Below are 22,151 nucleotides of genomic sequence, written 5' to 3' on the forward strand. Positions count from 1 at the left end.
ACTGGACATCACTTTGTGGGACAGGCTGCACCACTCACACCATCTCTGTTGGCCCCAGCTTCCACATGTGTAGAAGGAAATGATTACGACAACTGCATCCCCATTAACTGTAAGCTTTTGAGAAGATCCAATTCCTGAGCCCCATCCCAGACTTACTAAGTCAGAAACTCTAAGATTGGGCTCCAGAAATATATGTTTTAACAAGCCCTTTAAGCAACTTGGAAACATCCTAAAATTTGAGAATGTTGTTAGGTTATCATTAAGATCAATTCCTGCTAGCTTGGAACTTCTACCACTCAAAAATGTAGAAGACTAGAAACTATAAACGGGTAGGGAGAGATTTGTTAAAGGTGTGAACCAAAAGTATCTGATACAGGTTGTAATCAATTTAGAAAGTTTATTTTGCCAAGGTTAAGGACACATCCACAACACAGACTCAAGAGGTCCTGATGGCATGTGCCCAATGTGGTTGGGGCACAGCTTGGTTTTATACATTTTAGAGATACATTGATATGAGACATCAATCAATGTGTGTAATATGTACACTGGTTTTTCCTGGAGAGGTGGGAAAACTTGGAGCAGGGTTGGGGGGTGCGATGCTTCCAGGTCACAGGTAAAAAAGAGACAAACAGTTGCATTCTTCTGAGCCTCTGATTAGCCTTTCACCGAATACACGATTTACATGTGAGATGCCATAGAGGAATAGTCACTTATGCCTTAGTCTGGCTTGGTGAATCTGTATCTTTACATAAACACCTGGGCAGAAGAAACCATGAGATATGCATTTGTCTCAGGTGAGTAGAGGGATGACTTTCGGTTCTGTCTGTCCTCTGTCCCCCACCTGTGAAGATAAGCTATCAATGATCAATTTACATTGCCAAGGTGACATCCAACCAAACTGTTTTAGGGTAAAGATCAGGAAGCCCACAGGAATTTCCTTGTGGACAAGTTACAAGGGATGTATGTAGCTTTTTAATCTTTGTAGCAATTCTATTTAGTAATAAAATGAGAGGCAGGTTTGCCCCAATGGAGTTCCCAGCTTGACTTTTCCCTTTGTCTTAGTGATTTTGCCGTCCAAGAGATTTATTTTTCTAAGGACACAAAATTACCCTGCTCTGGTTATTATACATTTTCTTTATTGAGACATCACTATGCCCCCCATGAATATATACAATTACTTTTCAGTAAAAAACAAAAACAAAACACCCCCCAAAATAAACATATAGTTAACAGGAGATTTTTTAAAGTGACATTCCCTTGCCCAGGGATCATGGAGGGAAAGATTCCATTTTACTTGAGTAGTGACCACCATTTTAGTCCATCCATTTCAGAAGTCTGAAGGAAACAGTTTATCATTTTATTTTGTAGCCTGACTTTGAAGAGTTTGTCTCTTTTATGACAAGTGGCCTAAGCTATGTTCTAGTTCTATCTCGAAGTAAATACCATCCTCCCTCTGAAGAAACTGAACTACAGCCTGACACTGACCCTCACAAACCATCTGAGGATCAGCCTGAGGTCAAAGCCAAGGTCACAGCTGGAATGATGAAGAAGAAACGAGACAGGTATAGCTCAAGACCAGGAATTTTGTCACTTGCAATGTATTATTGGATAATGAAGTGTAATATAGGTACCTCAATACCTAAGGCCAAATGTTTTTATGTTAAAGGCATAAATATTTCTTCCAGTCAACCTACCATATACTGTAGATTCAGAAGAGCTGTGTGCTGGGTGAAGTGTCAGATACCTGGCATTGGAAATAGCAGTTAGCTGGTGGGCTATAAGGTAGTAATTTATAGATGACAGTGTAGGTTTGAAAGAAACGTTTTATTGGATAGAGAGAACCCTGCAGAAGAATACAACGGGGCTCCTCTGTAAGAGAGGACTGAGCTTGCCATGGTGGATTTTTCCTTAAGAATATTTATGGACCTTAAAGCTGGTACTTAATGATAATTTGGACCTTCTTAGCCACATAGGTCATGATAAATAATTGCATTTGTAGACATTTTGGTGCCTTGATGTCAGCAAGGATTGCGCAATGAGTTTGGACACACATGCATTCCAGAGATGTATAGAAAGTCTAGTTGCTTACAATTTTTTTAAAGCCTGGTGCCAGATGTCAACTTTAAATAATAGGGAAGTCTAGTTACTTCTATATTCCTCAGATGAGGAGTTTTGCCTCTGGTTGGTCGGTTTGATGGCCCTCAGGTGATCTTTGCTCCCCTCACTGTGACTGCCCTGCAACTTGCTCTAGTGTCAAGAGCGCTAGAAAGGGAAGCCTTTTCCCCCTTTGTCTTCCTAAAGCTGGGGACACTAGTGCGGTCACATGGGATGGGGCTTGAAGGGTGTATTGGAACACCCTCCCAATTCAGTCTCCTCTCCTATCCTTCCACCTTCTCAGGGCCTTAAAAACAGTAAACACATACTTGTACTTTAGACAGTTTGTAGTTATAAATCACTAAGAACAAAATGGTTATATGTTTTTATTGATTTTAAAATATTCAAAAATAAATATAAATAAGTTGTAGAATGTTGGTTTTATGTGCTGCTGTTTGTGCCTGTTACCCCTCTGAAGACTCGGAGAATGGAGGGTGTGACACAACAGTTGTCAGGCTGCACCAGAAAGAATTAGGTGAGCAGGAACATAGAGTATCTGAGCCTTGAGGCTTCCTGGGTTGTGTCTCCCATGCTTGGCAGCCCATCTTTATTGCATTTTCTGGCTGAGAATATTCAAAACATTCCTTGTTGTTCCTTCTTGTCTTATTAATGAATTGTGGTGGCTTTTCTTGGGTGCCTACCTCTGTTGGCTCCTAGTGATGCCATATTTTTAGGAAGTGGGAGATCCTAATACTATTAGTTCCAAGTTGTATGCAGGATAAAGGAACTCATAAGGTAAATCCTGCTGACAAGGAGCTTTGTAAACAGTAGCAGTTACTTTCACGGTTTTAAGGGAAAATAATAATGAGTGGGTTAAGTGAAGGTTTATTGGGTAGGGTGTGTTAAGTTTCAAAAGACACCAGATTTTATCCTAGAATTTTTGTGTCATTAAAAAAAAAGTGTTCTATGAAGCACTCACTAATGTAATGAGTAAAGTCATCATTCCATGGGGCTATTGTTTAGGGAATAAGCCTCCATTACATCCAACTTTGAGAAGCTCCAACTGTTCAATACTCACATGACACCATGAACAATTTAGGCATATTAATTGGCATGTCAGATGGAAGTGCCAACAGCTTTTGCTCCAGAACAGGAGCAAGCATTGCAGTTGCCAAGGTCAGAGTGAAATGAAATGTGTACACCTTGCTCTGGCACAGTCTGTAGTACTTTTTTCCTAAATGTAGAGTCCCCATTTACCTTTGTTTATCCCAAACTGGCCAGAGCAGACAGCATGGGACAGGGCGGAGCATGCTTATTTGGTGTGTTGGGGCTCAGAAACTGATATCCAAAATATGGCGCTTTGACATGCTGAATTGAAAGAGCCTCAAGATCTCTCTGACTTGCCCCAGCACTCCCGGCCGGCTATCTCTCTCAAAGCACATCATAAAGCTGAAGTTCTTTTATCTGCCTAGTATCCGCAGATCCGCCAAGAACAATTGTTTTTCTTCCCCTCCCTATAAGACCAAGAATGTAACCACACCTGAAAAGAGATAGTGAGCAAGGTCCTTTCTGTGCCCTCGTCCATTCATTCTCCCCAGCCATCCTTTATTGCCCCTCAACAAAACTCTTCTCCTCGCTCTGTTACTTGTTTTGCCAAATAGTCTATAATAGGGGTGTCCAATCTTTTGGCTTCCCTGGGCCACACTGGAAGAAGAAGAATTGTCTTGGGCCACACATAAAATACTGTAACACTAACGATAGCTGAAGAACTTAAAAAAAAAAATCTCATAATGTTTTAAAAAGTTTACCAGTTTGTGTTGGGCCATATTCAAAGCCTTCCTGGGCCCCATGCAGCCAGCAGGCTGCAGTTTGGGCAAGCTTGGTCTATAAGCTCCTGAGACTCCTTGAGGGGCGGGTACTCACTCTGTGGTTCTCCCTGTGTACATGTTAATCAAATTTGTCTGCTTTTTCTCCAGCTAATCTACTTTTTGTCCAGTTGATGTCTGTTGATTTTTCAGTGAAACTTGAGAGGGCAGAGAGGAAGCTTTCCCCTAGCCTCTATCGTGCTTGTTCTTGTTTTCACAGATCTTATTCTGGAGGGAGGGCCTGAAAGGCACTGTCACTTCCATCTGACATCTTTCAAGTAGGTCCAGAATCTAAGGAAATAAGGACAAAAAAACCTCACATGAGTAATTATTCAGTTGTTCACTTTCATTCTTTATTTCCCCCTCTCCCCTATCTCCCAGCCTACTCACCCCCCTCTTTGAGTGGTGGGGATGAAGAGGGTGAGACGGGAGAGAAGTTAAAAGCAGAGCATTTGAACTAGGAGTGATTGCTGACCCCTCCCATGAACATGACCTCTCTGTGTACAGAGCAGCGGAACCCCAGGGCTATGTTGGGCTGGTTATTCCTACAGAGACAAACACTCCCAGCTTATGAAGTCACACAGTGTGGGGAAGCTTTCTCCATGCCACCCATGACCTCCCTGCTCCAGTGGCTGCAGAAGGAAGGGGAAAGAGTCAGGGAAACAGGGCAGAGGTACCCATGTTTGTCATTCACATTCCAGTTTCCTTCATGATAGCTTTTTGTCACTTGATTTACATGTCTGTCATTTAATGAGCCTGTTTTAAGAAATCAAAGGATAGTGTCATTTAGCTTTGCTTTCCAGTCTTTCTACAGATCAGGAAGGTTTGGTTCCGTTAACTACAATGCCCAAAGTCATACAAATAGTAACGAGCAGTCTTCTCATTCTTTCACTTATTCTATTGTGTGTTGATTCATTCATCTGATATTTGTTAAAGTCTTACTATATGCCAAATCCTGGAGATACAAAGATGGGGAAGAATTAGATGACAACCTCTGAGGTCACTTTCAGTTTTAAGTCTTATGACAGAGTGAGGGTGACATTTCCAACCTCCTCTACTATATTGTATTCCTCTGTCCATAGAAAGTATTGATTCTTTTTTCAGTTACCTCTCTGTCTTTATAAATGTCATAGCTATAGGGAGCTTAATTTTTTTCTTTTATGATATTCTCACTTAAATTAAACATAATAGATACATTTCCTAAAATAATCCTTAAAGGTATTTCTGAGATCAGAGTAGTCTGAATTCTATACCCTGACTCTATTTCCATCTGCAAAGCTTTCTTTCCTCTCTGGAGTCAAAGAGAAGCTGTACTGACAAGCCGCTGGCTATTGGTGAGGTCTGGAGCTCTGTTCAGGTCTACATGCAGGAGAAGGTGAGGGCAGTGTGGTGTTTTCTCCACTGAGATTTTGGGGAGCTCCTGAGCTCCCTGGAAGGCAAGGACCTGGAGCCATTACAAACCTTGAGAATAACAGACTTGTGGACTTCACTGAGTTTTTCTGATTCCTAAAGGACCAAGATGAAACTGAGTAGAATTATTGAACTCTTTGCCCTAGCTAGCTCTCTGGGGGCTTTTCCTGATTGCCCCTGCAGAGGAATAATGACACACTATCTTCTACACTGCAAGCTTTTAACCTAGAGGTCATCTTGCCTCCAAACTACAGGGTTTCCAACACTTATATCAAAAACCAGACCTAAGTCCCAGTGAGCCAACAAGGAAAAATGACTACCTGCCTAAGGGATACTGGTAGACAGAGAAAGGAAGACCTATACAAAAATCACAACACAAGTCTGGTGAAAAAGAACTGCATAGAGACAGAAAAGTCCTTAAATAAAATAACAATAAAAATAAGGCTTGAGATTCAAGTGCTACGTATACATTTAAAAAACATTTCAAATTTGAATTATACAAATTTTGATTTGAATTATAAGTTCAGGGCAGAATTAGTGAGTATGATCATCCTTTGAGACTCAAATTAATGACATGGTAAGTCAGGTGCAAGAAATAGCTGAAAGTACACACACACACACACAAATTAGACAGACATTATGAGAGCCGAAGTCAGCAATCTGGATAACATACTAATGGGACCAGTGTGCTTGCTGAAGAGAAACGCCACACAGAGGAGAAAGAACAGATGGAGAAGCTGTAATTCAACAAATAATGGGGAATTTTTTTTCCCAGAATAAACACATTTGTCTGCTAACTGCAAGGGCTTACAATGGTCCACCCTCAACTGATGCCACTCCACCCAACTCCACACACAAATACAGGAGCATCCCAGGAAGAAACACTGCACACTGTTTCCAGACAGACAGAATAAGCAGTTGTATACCTAATATGTTTGAACCCAGAGCAGATCATCTTCTTAACATCCTCTTCCTCTGCATAACAAAATTATATTTAAGTACTAATTACTGAATGAGGCAAACAATTATGCTAGAATAAACATACAGACAGTGAAAGTAGTCTTTTATGAGCCAGATACTATGGCTCAAGCCTGTAATCCCAGCACTTTGGGAGGCTGGGCAGGGTGGATCCCTTGAAGTCAGGAGTTTGAGACCAGCCTGGCCAACATGGTGAAACAATGTCCCTACTGAAAATATAAAAATCAGCCATGTGTGGTTGTCCATGCCTGTAGTCTCACCTACTTGGGAGACTGTGGCAGGAGAATCGCTTGAATCTGGGAGGCAGAGGTTGCAGTGGGTCAAGACTGCACCACTGCACTCCAGCCTGGACGACTAAGTGAGACTCTTGTCAAAAGAAAGAAAGAGAGAGAGAGAGATTGAGAGAGAGAGAGAGAGAGAAAAGAAAGAGAAAGAAAAAGAAAACAGTCTTTTATGGACTTTTGAATATATAAATATATGAGTATAAAATAAAAATAAATGTTACAGTGTCCCAAATGAAAAAAGTGATAGATGAATTGTTTAATTAGTATTTTATCAGTAAAACATATGTATGCCTGTACATATTAATCTATCACAGAAATGAAGTACAGTTTTTGCTTTTTGAAAGCCTTAATATTTGAAGATTTGTCTGTTGTTCTCAAAATTGATCTCCTCTCTGTGTTTAATAGAAAAATGTAAGTGAAATTCCCATTTTACAGTACATTGTGTAAATTTCAATACTGCCAATAGCTTTGTTGTTTGGAGATTGATTCTACATAGAGCACCATGAGCAGTACACTGCTTATGAAAGGGTAAGTGACGAATATGTGCGAACTCCAAGTGTACATAGGAGCATTATCACTAATGTTTAGGAGTGCTGCCACATGGTGCAGATAAAAAAACCACCAGCCTTTTACTTGGCTTTATTACTGGTTTAAAATTGTCCTTGCACTTTAGGTGGATCCCTTCCACCAACTGCGTACTTGGCAGCAATTGAAAATAAGTTACCTACAATGGAAAGATACTTGACTGCCATTGGGCTCATGTTAGGACTACTGGAAGAAAAAGACTGCAATCCCTGCATTCTTACAAAGCCCAGAATTTACCTGATAAAGCAAATGAATATCTTCAAGGACATACTTAGCAAATATATCACCTATATACTCCTTTTGTGGAAAACATGTGAGAATATACTCAATCCAATAAAAAATATGGGAGGGAAAAAAAGAAAAACAGTTCTTATCGGTGAACGTTTGAATCTCTGACTGCACACATGGACACATATGGTCCATATTTCTGGGTTTTATAATATAATAGCTGATGAACTCTAGAAATAGATGAAAATTCTTCTAGATTCTAAATTATCTCAAAAAAACCTAGACGTTTCTGGGTGTATGTGGCAAAATGGTTCAAAGATCAAGAAGGCAGTATTTGGACAGTTGGATTTTGAGGTTCTTATCTGAGTATGTAGAAAGGGGCTAAATGGAGTATGAAAGTAGGGAGACAGTGTGTCAGAATGCAAGAAATATTTGGGACATATGCATCTGACAACAGGAGCAGGAAAAAGAGAGTCGACATTAGTGCAGTGGATAAGTATAGCAGAACTTCCACATTAACAAGGGAAAACATGGAATGAATAGCAGCTTGCTCAGATCAGCAAAATAAGGGGTAAAAAGAAGAAACCTCAATTTAAAATAAGTAGTCTAGATAAAGTAAGGTAAAAAAATGAAGTCAAGACTATGGCTACTAGGCTAACTATGAAAAGGTCAGTTTTCTTATCACATATAGAGATGACTCGGTAAAGGTTAAAAAATAGACTAAATTAAAAACCATCATAGTAATGATACACACAAGAATCATCAATGGGTTTAAAACTATTGTGTGAAAAATGTACACACAGTTTCATATAATGTCCTCAGAGATGACTTGTTAATTATAAAGGGAAAATTGGAGCTTTTCAGTAGAGAAAACTGGGGGATATCACCTTAACTACATTAATATCACCAATAATTGGAAAAAATTGACATCATATACCTCCTATGTGATGGAGCAAGTGACGGATCAAGAAGAACACAGGCTCACGAACGTAGATTTCTTGCCAAAGATTCATAACCAAAATGTATTAGGAAACTACTGGGCCATCCAACAGTTTGAAACCATTCAAAATGAAGGTAAGTCTACAAACAAATGGCCTGGACTCTTCAACAAATCAATATCATGAAAGACAAAAGAGGTTGAGTCACTTTTGGAGATGAAAGCAAACTAAGGAGACAGGACTACTCCATAATCCTGGATTAGGAAAGAATTACTATAGAAAAGATGGTATTAGAAAATTGGTGAAAATTGAATATGGACTATTTATGAGACTATAGTTTTGTATCAATATAATATTCCCTGAAGTGTTTAGAGGTGAATGGCTAAAATATCTGAAGCTTACTCTCAAATGGATCTGCCAAGACACACATACACACACCCACACAGAGCCCCCAACCTCTGCCCCCACACACATTGGGGGATGAAAGCAGCAGATGGAGAGAACGAATATGGCACAACGTTAACAGTTGGTGAACCTAGATGAAGGATATAAATGGTAGTTCATTGCTCTAGTCTTGCAACTTTTCTATTAATTTAATTTTTTTAAATAAAAATTGTAAACAACTTTACTATATTCTGTTTAAAAAAAAAAAGACAAAATAAATGAAAATAAAGGGATGGCCAAAAAATAGCCAGGAAAAATAAAGTATTAATATTGATCATTAAAATTGCTAAACTTGATAAAGAAAAACATGATGTAGAAGGAAAGATGCAATGTAGCAACCAAAACAAGAAAAAAATTGTGCCTCTACCAACATAACATCTAACTACATAAGGAAAAAAATCGTTGGAAAAATAAGAACTGAAAAAAATATCTGCTAGCAGACAAGAACAAGCAAGGATATAGAGGAATGGAAAATACATATTCCATAAATAATATATAATAAATCATCTATAATATATGAAACATAAATATATATACAACCTTACATATCACAAATAATTTTTTCCTTTTCACAAAAAATCCTTCAGCAAATTTTTAATAAAAATTTTACCACACATTTTCTGGTTATAATCCAATAAAATTGCAAATAAACAATAAAAAGGTAATCAAAAATGTTTATTTGAAAATACGAAATGCATGTTTAGATAACCCTTAGTTTAAAGACAAGATTCAAAGGAAAATTTAAAATTATCTGGAAAGTTCTACTAGGGAAGATAAAAATTTTTCCCTAAAAACACAAAATTTTATTTTGGTCTTTGTTTATTCTCTCCTAAAGTCAAACATAGATGATATCATGTAAGTGATTTTTGGAGTGGGCTCAATAAAAAGTTAAATTAAGTATCATATTCTTGGAATAGGGAGATATAACTTATCTTTACATGAGATTTAATTTTTATTAAACTTCTAATAATTTCTCAACATATTATCAGTTTTAATTTGTTGGCATGGTTATAAACTTCAGTTTATAATAATCTTAATATGTTTTGGATTTTGACAGTTTACAAGAATATCTGGAAAGACAACATGTATCTCAGTTTTGTGACATTGAAGAGGATGCAACTAATGTGGCTAAGTTCCTTGATATCTTCTTCCCTGATTTTAAAAAAATTAAAAGAATGAAATTAGAAAAGATATTGGCATTACTTCGACCAAATCTCTTTCATGAAAAGAAAGGTAGGGAATCAAGCATAAATTATTTAAGTATTTTACAGAGGAGATTTGAATAAACTCTAGTATAATTATATTTAAAAGCATTGTTTTAGATTTTAACATTGAAGAAAAAGCACCTAGGGTAAGAAATTTAGTATATTAAATTACTAATTTCTTAATAATAATGAATAAAACATTTTTGTAGCTGAAGAGTTTACAAGGCATTTTCCAACCTGTAAATTTGTTAGAGTAGATTTTAACATTGCAGGAATTATTACATAATATAGAATAAAAGCTTTTATGTCTGAAATACCTCAGTTCAAACATAACTGATAGTGTGGGTCTACCATAATTGATAGTGTGACTTGAACAAGATATTTTTCCAAGTTTATTTCTTCATATGTAAAATTCAGAACATTAAAATGAGAAAACATTAATATTTATATATTGACATAAATAAAGTGCTTGGCCCATAAAGAGTTCTTTTTAATCTCACCCCATATTCTCATAGCAGAGTGAATATGGCAGAACAAGAACACAAGTCATAAATTAACACTTCATTCTTTTTATACCTAATGTATGAAACATAGTTCTGAAGCCAATTATCGCTTAAACTGTATTCACACACATGATACTTTGTTTTACTCTTTCCTCGCAATTGTGAAGATGGCTTAATTCTAGTTTTTTCACTTTATTTCCTATGCAGCAGAGGAGAAGTAATGTATCAGTCAAGATGCTGGGTTCTTTTTTCGGTGGGGGGGCCTTGATAAGGAGCTTAAGGCTGTTCAGGATCTGAGTCAATATTTGTGCTTTTAACTTATCCCTCTTTGTCACAAGATGACCTGCATAGCTCCAAACATCATGTCCCTCAAACATTCAAAAGCAGGAAGCAGGTGATGTAGGACAGAGGTTCTCCCTGGGTGCCTGTCTCAGATGAGTCCCAGTGTGTTTCCTATAAATATCATTGACCATAGCTGGATCACATTGCCACACTATCTGCAAGGAAGGATGGAGGAGTGAGTATTGGATTTTCTAGGCTTCTGTAGTGGTAAGCAGGCAAGAGAGAAGATTGAGAAATACTTTCAGATATCCAATCAACTTGTTTCTCCCCAAATGGGACAAATAAAATTGTGGTTATTAAATATAAAAATTATTTATGATGACTTTCATAATTGTATTGGTTGATTATTTAGGTTACTGTCAAACACACACACACATACACACACACACATGCAAAAATTCAAGAAAAAGATTTAATGAGATACTTGTGTGTGTGTTGTATATATGTATGTATGCGTGACGATTCCTACGTGACAAAAAATTGGAAATAGCATTATAATGAGATGTTAAGAGATATTGTTCACCTTAAATTAAAATCTAAGAAGCTATTTTTGCAAACTTTTAAATTTTCATGAGAATAAACTACATTGTATGCCCCCAGGATACTATATAATATATTGTGTACATAACCAGTAACCTGCCAGTTTAAAACTGATTATGTGACTGTTTTTATTTAGATGATGTTTTGCATATTATTAAAGATGAAGACTTCAAAATACTGGAGCAAAGACAGCTAGTATTATCAGAAGAAGAAGCACAAGCACTGTGCAAGGAATATGAAAATGAAGATTATTTTAAGAAACTTATAGAAAACATGACCAGGTAGAAGTCAGATTTAGAAAACTCAGTCTGATTTATTTCTGAATCATGTAAACTTTCTCTTGTCAGCTTTCTATTAAGTTGCCAAATTCCTCAAGTCTGTAAACATGTTATGAGTCTACTCTACCAGTCCTGCTCCCATCTCAATTCTCTGCTCACCTGCCTATCTTCTCTAGTCTTCCTGGAATGTTATTTGAACATTAGGAAGGTCTCAGAGGAAGTTACTAGAGTCCCATTCAGTTGAACACTAGAACTCCAGGGTGTACAATACTATCAAGTTTAAGCAGAGAGCTGCCTGACTCTCAAGAGCTTTTGGAATCTCATAGTTAACTCATTCTAGGAAATAATGAGTTGCTAGAAATCTGATGGATTTCTTTCTAGAAGAATAACTGAAATAGAAATTGAGGCAGAAATCCTACAAGGGCATATAAACCAGAAGGAGCACGGGGACAATGAAAGAAATGTCTACAAGAATCATGGCCCTCCTCTTCCCCTCCTCTCTCTGCTTCCGTTCTTTTATAGATATACTCCTGAAAGCATATAAATGGAAACTAACTTTAGATCTTTGTTAAAAAGGTTATTTTATATGTTACATGTTTTTAATCTATTTAACAACATGAAACATTGCCTATATGTAATTAGCTACTGAGCCATACTTTTTATTCCATCTTTGTTTTCTTTGCTAATAGTGGTCCATCTCTAGCCCTTGTTTTATTGAGAGACAATGGCTTGGAATACTGGAAACAGTTACTGGGACCAACAACAGTTGAAGAAGCTGTTGAATATTTTCCAGAGAGGTAGGATTCGTATCATGGGTCCCCATCTGTTTTCATGGGCCCCATTTAAAATATCTTTTTAGATGTAGGGTATTGGAACCACAGCTCTAGGCCCAGGGAGCTTTTCAGGGAAGCTTTCTAATGACCATTACCTCCTTGAAAAGAAGTAGCATGCCCTAAGCCACTATGTACTTACTTACTTCTGCACAGTGTCAAGATCTGGAATGATTTGCTGTTGTTCTTAACTTTGGAACAACTTATATAAATTGTGTTATATTATTCCGTTCTGTTCTAATAGCTTTTAAACTTGACTTCTTTTTCAAAGTTTATGTGCACGATTTGCGATGGACAGTTTGCCAGTCAACCAGTTATATGGCAGCGATTCGTTAGAAACTGCTGAAAGGGAAATAAAGCATTTCTTTCCTCTTCAAAGCACCTTAGCCTTGATTAAACCTCACGCAACACGTGAACAAAGAGGTAAATATTTAAGAATAAAAGCCAATATATACATGTTCTCCAAATTTTGTGAACATTTAAAAAATTTACAAGCAGAAAATCAAAACAGGAAAGAAACAGAAAATTCAAAAAACAAAAGTTGCAATGAGTATGCATACTCATTTATGCATTCATACTTCATTTAGATTCAACAATTTGTCATATTTTCTCTCACTATATCTCTCACCACTCCCTCCCTCACCCTTCTCTTTGTCTTTCACTTAATCAGAAATGGTATTGAACTTTGCTGAAGTCCTTTATAGAATTTATAAAAATGATGAGTTATTTTTTTCATAGATGTATTATTAGGAAATATTATGTTAATGATATTTCAAATATTGAACTATCCTTCCATTTCTATATAAATGTTGCTTAGTTATGATGCATTTTAAGGTATGCTTTTGGGTATTATTTGTTTCTATTTTACTTGTTGGGTTTTTTTTTGTTTTTGTTTGTTTGTTTTGTATTGAGACTTAAAAGTGAGATTGATCTCTACTTTCCATTTTTTGGTTTGGTATCTATCAGGTTTAGAAATCAATGGAATGCTTCATAAGGAATGTGAACAACTTTTTCAGTGCTCCGAAAGAGTGTAAGCAGCACTGAGATTGGTATTTGAGATTTGGTAAAATTTTCCTGTGAAAACATCTGGGCCTGCTGCTTTTTTATGGGATAATTATTTGATTGCTTTCTCTGTTTCTTTTATGAAAATTGCTTTATTTAAACTTTCTATCACCCTTTGAGCAAATATCATTAAATTATGTTTTCCTAGGAAGTTATCTATTCATCTATGTGATTTGTAATTTCTTATTATTAAATTTCCTCTGCTTCAATGATTATTTCTAACTTATCCTTTATTATTTTGTTCCCTTTCAAACAATAAAAGTTTAATTCATTCATGAGTTCTACGTTTTTCTCTTTTCTATTATTTTTGGTTTTATCTTCATGATTTTCTTCCTTCTGTTTTCTAGTAGTTTTCTTTTTATGTTCTTCTTCTAGCTTTTTGAGTTGGATATTTATTTATTTTCAACTTTTAATTTTTATTGATATGAATTTTAAGGTTATACATTTTCCTTTGATTACTTCTTTAATTATAGCTCACAGGTTCTAATGTGTAGTGTTTTCATTATTATTGATTATTGACAATTAATTATTAAAATTTTGTAATTTCGGTTTGTGTTTTCCCTTGGGCCTTACAGTTATTCAACAAATAAATTACTTTTTAAAGAGACTTTTTGAAATTCTGGTAGAAGAAAAAGCTTGCATTTTTTGAAATTGTTATGGTTTTGTTGAAGTACGATATGGTGAACTTTTGTGAAGACTCTGTGTGTATGAGGAGAAAAGATATTATCACTAGCATCATGGTGAAAATTTTGTATATAAGATAAAACCAGCCTTATAGTTTGATTAATCTTGCTTTATGTTTTTCCCAACTTGATCTGTCTTGGATTTGGGTGATCTGTCAGAAACTAGAGATGTGAGTTACCTGTTTTCAGCTATTTCTGGCTATATTTCCTGCATTTTCTGGTTTATAAAGGTGGTGGCCATGTTATTTGATATATAGATATTTAAAACTATTCATGGTGAATTTAGTTTTTAGCTTTACACAGGTTCTTATTTGTCTCATTTAAGGCTTTAGGACCTGAATTCTATATGTTCACTATCAAGACCACACACCCTGCTTTCTTATTATTTGCATTTGCCTTGTACATTTTTGCCTATTTATTTTTAGCCTTTTTTAATCACTTTTTTTTAGGCTTGTCTCACACATAAAACCCATAAAGGCGGATTTGTATTTATTACTTTCTCTCAAAATGTTTGTTAAACAGCCAAATTCGCTATAATAAAACAGTGCACAACTCATCTATTTTTAATTTTTTAAACTGAAACAATTGTACATATTTATGGGGTACAGTATGATGTTTTGATACATGTACACATTATGTAATAATCAAATCAAGGTATACAGCATATCCATTACCTCATAACTTTATCATTTCTTTGTGGTGAGAACATTCAAAATCTCCTCTTCTACCTGTTTTGAAATATACAATGCAATATTATTAACTATAGTTACCCTGCTATGCAGTAGAACACCAGAACTTGTACCCATTGACTTTCTCTCTCCCTATTTCTCCCTCCTCCATACCCTCCCCACCTCTTATAATCAGCATTCTGCTCTCTGCTTCTGGGAGATCAACTTCTTCAGGTTCCACATATGAGTGAGATCATGCAGCACTTGTCTTTTCTGTGCCTGGCGTATTTCACTTAAGATCATGTCTTCTAGGTTCCTCTATGTTGACACAAATGACAGGATTTAATTACTTTTTGTAGCTCAATAATATTCTATTTTATATCTATATCTATATCTATCTATCTACATATATATATGTATATAAATATACACACACACACATATATATATATATATATATATATATATATATGTAAAACACTTTGATTATCCATTTATCCATCAGTGAACAATTAGGTTGATTCCATATCTTGGCTATTGTGGATAATGCTGCAATAAAAATGTGAGTACAGATATTTCTTCAATGTACTGATTTTATTTCCTTTGGATATATACCCATACTGAGATTGCTGGATCATATATGGTAGTGCTATTTTTAATTTTTTAAGAGATGTTGAGCCATTTTTCATATATCTGTTGGTCATTGTGCATCTTTTTTTGATGTCCATTCAAGTTTTTACCCGTTTTTAAACCAGAATCCTTTTTTGTGTTTTTGTTTGTTTCCTATTGAGTTCCTTATATATTCTGTATATTAAACCTTTGTCAGTTGCATAGCTTAAAAATATTATCTTGAATTCTGTAGGTTTTCTCTTCACTCTGTTGATTTTTTTCTTCACTGTGTAGAATTTAGTCTGATACAATCCCATTTGTCTATTTTTGCTTTGGTTGCCTATGTTTTTGAGGTCTTATAAAAAAAAAATTACTGCCAAGACCAATGCCTTAAGCATTTCACCTGTATTTTCTTGTAGTAGTTTTAGGTCTTACAGGAAAAAAAAATAGTAGATGAGATAAACTCACATAATGTATTTATTTATGTTAATAATGTGTTTAATTTGAAATGTCTTATTTTAAGTTATATTTAAGTGTTATTTTTCTTTTACTGTTGTTCTTTTTCATCTACATTTTCTTTGTGTTTGAGAAATTTATTTGTTCTGGAAGTTGTTTTTATTGGCATATCTATCAGGTGTGTCCAAGGGAGATAATATAGTCATGAGTTCTTAGTTTCTGTTTCTGATTGGGCCAGTAAAGCCCCTTCCTCATCCTTTTCTGGTTATCACTAGAGACAAACTAAAAACCTTGTCTTCAGGCTGCTAAAAGCCTAAAACAAAACACGACAAAGCCTAAAACAAAACACAAAAACAGCAAAATAAGGTGAGCTGGATATGCTTGAAAGTTCTGTTTTCTTGAATGAGTGCCTATTATTTGTTTTCTCTGATTTAAATGATATCCTGTTACCTTTGTGACAGTTAGTGTGCTTAATCTACTTTCTCTTTTCTAGAGCTATTCTATTTTCTGAAGTTGTGTGAAATATACTTTGTTAGAAAATACATTTACATAAATGCTGGATAAAAAAATCCTAGGCTCACATTTTTTCTTGGAGTTTCTTGACAGTGCATCTCTATTCTTGTTTCCTGTATTTCTTCCAAGAAGCCTGGTGCCATATTGACTTTTGTTTCATTGTAAGTAATATGATATGTTGCCAAAAGAAAAGGTTAATATTTGTTTGCTTCTGAAGTCTAGTAGTTTTACTAAAATACGTCTGAGATTTGACCACTGTTGGCTTATTTTTCCAGATACATGCTAGTCTTTTTCACTGTCTAGATTTTTCTCTTATTTCAAGATTGTTTCCCTGCCTCACAGTTTTAAATATTAGCTCGGTTCCACTGTTCTTTTTTTTTAAATTATTATTATTGTACTTTAGGTTCTGGGGTACATGTGCAGATCATGCAAGATTCTTGCATAGGAATACACATGACAATGTGGTTTGCTGCCTCCATCCCCCGTGTCACCTACATCTGGCATTTCTCCCCACGTTATCCCTCCCCGACCTTCCCACCCCCCCACTGTTCTTCCCTTGTCTCTCCTCCCTGCGACAGACCCCAATGTGTGATGCTCCCCTCCCTGTTTTTTTTGTTTTCCTTAGCGACTTCACTAACTGAACCAATGGGGAATTCTTTTGAAGTTTCTGAGTGTTTAGTTTGATTTACTCAATTTGTAGTTTAAAAAATATGCTTTTTTGATATACTGAAGTCAAATTTCTAAAATAAATACAGTTATATATTATATATAATATTTAATTATGTATATACACAGATACGTACACACACACCTACATACATGCATACATGTGTAGACATGCTTGTCTTTGCCTAACTTTTGTATCTATCACTTCCCCTATTGACTTCTCTTTCTTTAACTTGGCTATTTTTACTTCTGTTCTCTATGTCCTTCTCTATATTTTAAGTTACATTAGACACCAGTCTTTCTTGAGTGCAGCTTTTATTTCACATCTACTCATTGCTTGGACACTTCTAATTTTGAGTTTGAAGTTCTGATTTATGATTTTTTTATGTTCAAACTGCTTAATTCACATTAGAGTATCGTGTTACAGTTTGGGCGGTATTTGTCATCCTTCTGCTGGCTTGCTTTCTTCCTACCTTCCTTCCTCCTTCCCTTTCTTTTATTTACTTATTTATTTATTTAATGGGGAAGAAATTTTTAATTAGCATAGTAATTTTAATTTTATCTTTTATAATGGTTTAGTAAAGATTAATAAGGGTTTGGGTTAGCTCATTCCATTTCTCAGCTCAGGTGTTTTCTTGGTTTTGTATTAATATATTTAAGTAGTTTCTTAATAGGTAGGGCCTTTGCAGGGGGGATGAATCTGTCTCTTTGCCTATGGCACTCTATCTTTATCTTGAATGTTAACATGAACCACTTGCTGCCTTTACCTAAGAACAGCAAGGGACTTTTCCAAGGTGCCCCCTTTTCCCAAGAAGTATTGCCTTCCAAAAGCTGCATTAGTCTTCAAATATCTTGCTTGCAATGCCACAATAACTCACTCCTACCCTAATTCACCCTCATGGTGCAAAGAAAATTAACATTTTAGAGCACAGGCCTGAATATGTTCTTTCTTAGGATGTGTCAAATGTTCCTTGTTGTTTTTAGAGTAAAGTCTAGATTTCTTCACAGGACATAGCTCTTGATAATCCTTCTTCTACTTACTTGGCTAACTTCATCTCTAGTATATTTTCACCCAGTCAGTTCTTCCCGCCCTCTGTATTTGGCATACATTGCTCAGTCTGCCTGCACTGTCCTTTCCCTACTTGTCCACTTGGTGATCACACCTTATTTTTCCCATGCTTCACACAAAGGTCCATGTCTCTGAGAGGTCACCCCTGACCTCCCCAGAGAAAGTTAATTGTTTTCTCACCTGTGGTTCTGGGTACCTTATATATTACTCTATAATAATGATCACCTTCTCATTTTATCTTATAGGTCTGGCTCTCTGTTGAGACAGTTAATATCTGAGGAAAGGTCTATGTTTTATTCCCATTCATTTCTGCAGTGCCAGGTTAGGGCAGATCCTGGCCATCTACCTTCTAGCAGGAGAGGTCCAGCCTTCTCCAGGCTATCTGTTGGTTATAATCAGATTGCCATTAGCTCCCAGCCTACTCTATGGCTCTTGATCTGGAGCAAGGAAGAGGCTGTTTTACCAGAAACTTCCCAGTTTCTCAGTTGGTTCACCTTTGTCTCTAGAATGTAGCCCTCAAAACTTATGCTGTTGGTGAGATTTTGAAAACATTTGCTTTATTTAATTTCCTCGATGGTACTCTGATTCTTCAGAGAGAAGAATTCAGGTTGGCATTATCCTTCAATCCATATGTAGCAAGAAATGCCTTGGCGTTTGTGGCATAAAGGTGAAAACATATCTTTATTCTTAGCATAAGAGCAGGTCCCTTTCCCTTCCACTCTTGTGGTCTACTAGGTGTTTCAGGTGGTTTCTGAAAAGGTGAACCTCAGAGACTGAAAATCTACATTAACATACTAAAGTTCTGAATATCAATTTGGTGCTTTTGAAGTTGAATTTAGTTTAGCAGAGTTTTGCCATGTTAAACCACAGGGTGCAAGTTAAACTTTCATTTTCCTTAGTTATTTCGGTCTACTTGAATGTGGAGGAAAAATGAAGTAATCTGCAATATTATCAAATATCTGTTTTTCCTAGAGAAGATCCTGAAGATTATTAAGGAGGCCGGATTTGATCTGACACAGGCGAAGCAAAAACTCCTAACTCCTGATCAAACAGAGAAAATATATTCAAAAGTAACAGGAAAAGACTTTTATAAAGATTTATTGGAAATGTTAACTGAGTAAGTCTCTGATACATAATTCTTTGCATTATGTAAGTGGCAAATGTTCATTATAGAAACTTTGAAAAATACAAAACCTAATTAAAACATTTTATCTAGTGTCATTCATGAAAAGACATTCTGTTAACATTTGAGGTTCATCTTTTTTTTTTTTTTGCCTTCCCTCCTTTCTCTTCCTTTCTCTCTCTCTTTCTGTCTCCCTTGCTCCCCTTCTTTTTTGCCTTCTTTCCTTCTTCCTTCTTTCCTGTTTCTCTAGGTCATCACATTGTTTATAGAGCCTGCTTCAGTTCAAACCCCTGCTTGGCCAACATACTTAATTATTGCCTGAGTTTTCTTATCTGTAGAATGGGGATAATAATCATATCTACCTAATAGGCTTGTTGTGAGGACTATGTAATTGATGTGTTGGAAGTACTTGGAACAGTGCATGACAGATATCAAACATTTGATAAATGTTAGTTACGATTATTCACATATTTTTGTACATGTGTTGATACCTTGTCAAACTATGTATACACAATAACATAAATATTATGATAAAAAATACACTCTTGTAAAACTTCCTTCTACATGATGGATCTGTTACTGACAACGCATAACTTTGTAACCACTCCATAGGAATTGAAGGAGAACATTTATTGTTTCCTTAGTTCCAGGCCTTGTAAAGAACTGTATACACTTTATTTCATTTGACTTTTCTAATAACAACTCTATGAAGTAGTTTTACTAGAACTTCCACTTTGATTTTGAGAGAACAGAGGCCCAGGGCTAGAAGTTGTCTATAGTCACAAAATTAATGTTTGACTGGGTCCTGAACCCAGTCAAACTGCCTTTAACTGCTGTTTTCCAAAACGCTCTTCTACACAGAGTTCATAATTATGTGAATATCCTTACAGATTTATTATGAGTTAAATACGTTTTTTTCTATTATCTATATTAAATATCAAAAAATTATATATACAGTCATGCTTTGCAGCACAATATTTCAGTTAATAATGAATTACATGTGTAGCAGTGGTCTTGTAAGATTATAATGGGGCTGAAAAACTCCTATTGCCTTAGTGACATCATGATCATTGTAATGTCATCACTCAATGCATTACCATTTCTGTTCATTTATGTTTAGATACACAAATGCTTACCACTGTGTTACAGTTGCCAACAGTATTCCATATAATCACATCCTATACAGGTTTATAGCCCAGGAGCCATAGGCTATACCAGAGAGCCTACGTGTGTAAGAGGCTATTCTATCTAGGGGTCTGTAAGTATATTCTATGATGTTTGCACAACAATGAAGTAACCTAATGTCACCTCTCTCAGAATGTATCTCCATTGTTAAAAGATACATGACTCTACACACACACACACACACACACACACACACACACGTATAAGTTACATATAAGAAGCCTCTTTAAATGCACATCTTTTCTTTTTTCAATTCCTGACCATTTGTCAATGAGTTTAGGATGGCAGAATTTATAAAGTTAACAAAATTTAATAGAATATAAATGCTATTTAGATATAAATAATAAGCAGAAGATTAGGACTGCACCATGACAGCTTAGAAAACTAACTTTCATAACTGTTGCAAGTTGCATTTTCTGGGGAATAGGAAGAGTTCCTTGTTCAGGCTATTGATTAAGGATGCCAGGAGGAAGAGAGGGCAAAGAAACAGGATGGGGATGAAGGAGAGTCAAGATGCAGTGCAGGCCAGAAAACAGCCTCTGTTGACCACAGCTAGATTGGTCTATCAGAGTTGTCCAGTGCTGGCTGAGATGGCCAGGCTATTGTATCCTCACATCAGTCAGACACCTGAAGGTAGGCCAACCTGGCAATGAGGGTGGCCTGAGCAAGGTGGCTGTCTGAACTGGAGGCAATCCCTGAAGGGGTAAGAGGATGCAGGACAACCATAAAGCGACAAGCCTTAAGTGTATGGCAATGTCTCTATCTACAGACCTCAGAGTAGCAAAATAATCTGACTTCATGGACAAATATTCTCTAGAATTAAATTATAGCACTTACCTAGCATATAAACCTGTTAGAAGAGGGAGAAATGAAAAAAAGAAAGTACATGATTGTACTGATCAGGACAAAAAATAAAGAGGAGCTCCCTGGCCGGGGCTGCAGTGTTCTGTCCTTAGACTTGTTTGCAGTGTCAATCGTTTTCAGTAGGCTGGGTCTTCTGAAATCATCGTTCTTTGCAGGGGTCCATCTATGGTCATGGTTCTGACTAAGTGGAATGCTGTTGCAGAATGGAGACTATTAATGGGCCCAACAGACCCAGAAGAAGCAAAAATACTTTCCCCTGACTCCATCCGAGCCCAGTTTGGAATAAGTAAGTTGAAAAATATTGTCCATGGAGCATCTACTGTCTATGACGCAAAAGAGGTTATTAATAGACTCTTTGAAGATTTTTCTTCTGAGAATCCTGAAGAAAATTAAAGTACATACTATGAAGTACGTACCTGTTTAATTATCATTTTATTTTACTTGCTTGTTGCAGTGGCTGAGGCCAGGACAAGCCTGTCCTAAAAAAAAGCAGAACTTTTCCTAAATTCCTGAATCAAACTTTATTTCCTGCTGGACACACCATGCTGTTGCATAGTAGCCCCTCAGCCTCAAAGCTGAGCCTTGTAGATGCTGATGACCTTAGGGATTCAGGTTGCTTGTAACCAGGCTGAGGATGCTGCATCCAGGCTGCAGAGATGGAGGCAGCAGGGCAGGCAATGCACCCATTGGTTTGCATGCCTTGGTCTTGAGCTGTGGTGTCATTTATGT

The 22,151-nt window shown here is 36.3% G+C and overlaps 1 protein-coding gene across 1 annotated transcript in view; it reads left to right on the forward strand.

The window, feature by feature from the left end:
* NME8 (NME/NM23 family member 8) overlaps nucleotides 1-22,151 on the forward strand; it is a 42,187-nt gene that overhangs the window by 15,215 nt on the left and 4,821 nt on the right. Inside the window, exons 11-17 of the mRNA XM_037735200.1 lie at nucleotides 1,369-1,562; nucleotides 9,884-10,059; nucleotides 11,553-11,697; nucleotides 12,384-12,491; nucleotides 12,796-12,947; nucleotides 19,223-19,367; nucleotides 21,578-21,830. Of these exons, the coding sequence (XP_037591128.1) occupies nucleotides 1,369-1,562; nucleotides 9,884-10,059; nucleotides 11,553-11,697; nucleotides 12,384-12,491; nucleotides 12,796-12,947; nucleotides 19,223-19,367; nucleotides 21,578-21,815 (1,158 nt within the window). The 3' untranslated portion in view covers nucleotides 21,816-21,830. The remainder of the gene's footprint in view (nucleotides 1-1,368; nucleotides 1,563-9,883; nucleotides 10,060-11,552; nucleotides 11,698-12,383; nucleotides 12,492-12,795; nucleotides 12,948-19,222; nucleotides 19,368-21,577; nucleotides 21,831-22,151) is intronic.

This window comes from Cebus imitator, unplaced genomic scaffold, assembly GCF_001604975.1.
Source record: "Cebus imitator isolate Cc_AM_T3 unplaced genomic scaffold, Cebus_imitator-1.0 Scaffold749, whole genome shotgun sequence".
NCBI classification, from domain to species: domain Eukaryota; kingdom Metazoa; phylum Chordata; class Mammalia; order Primates; family Cebidae; genus Cebus; species Cebus imitator.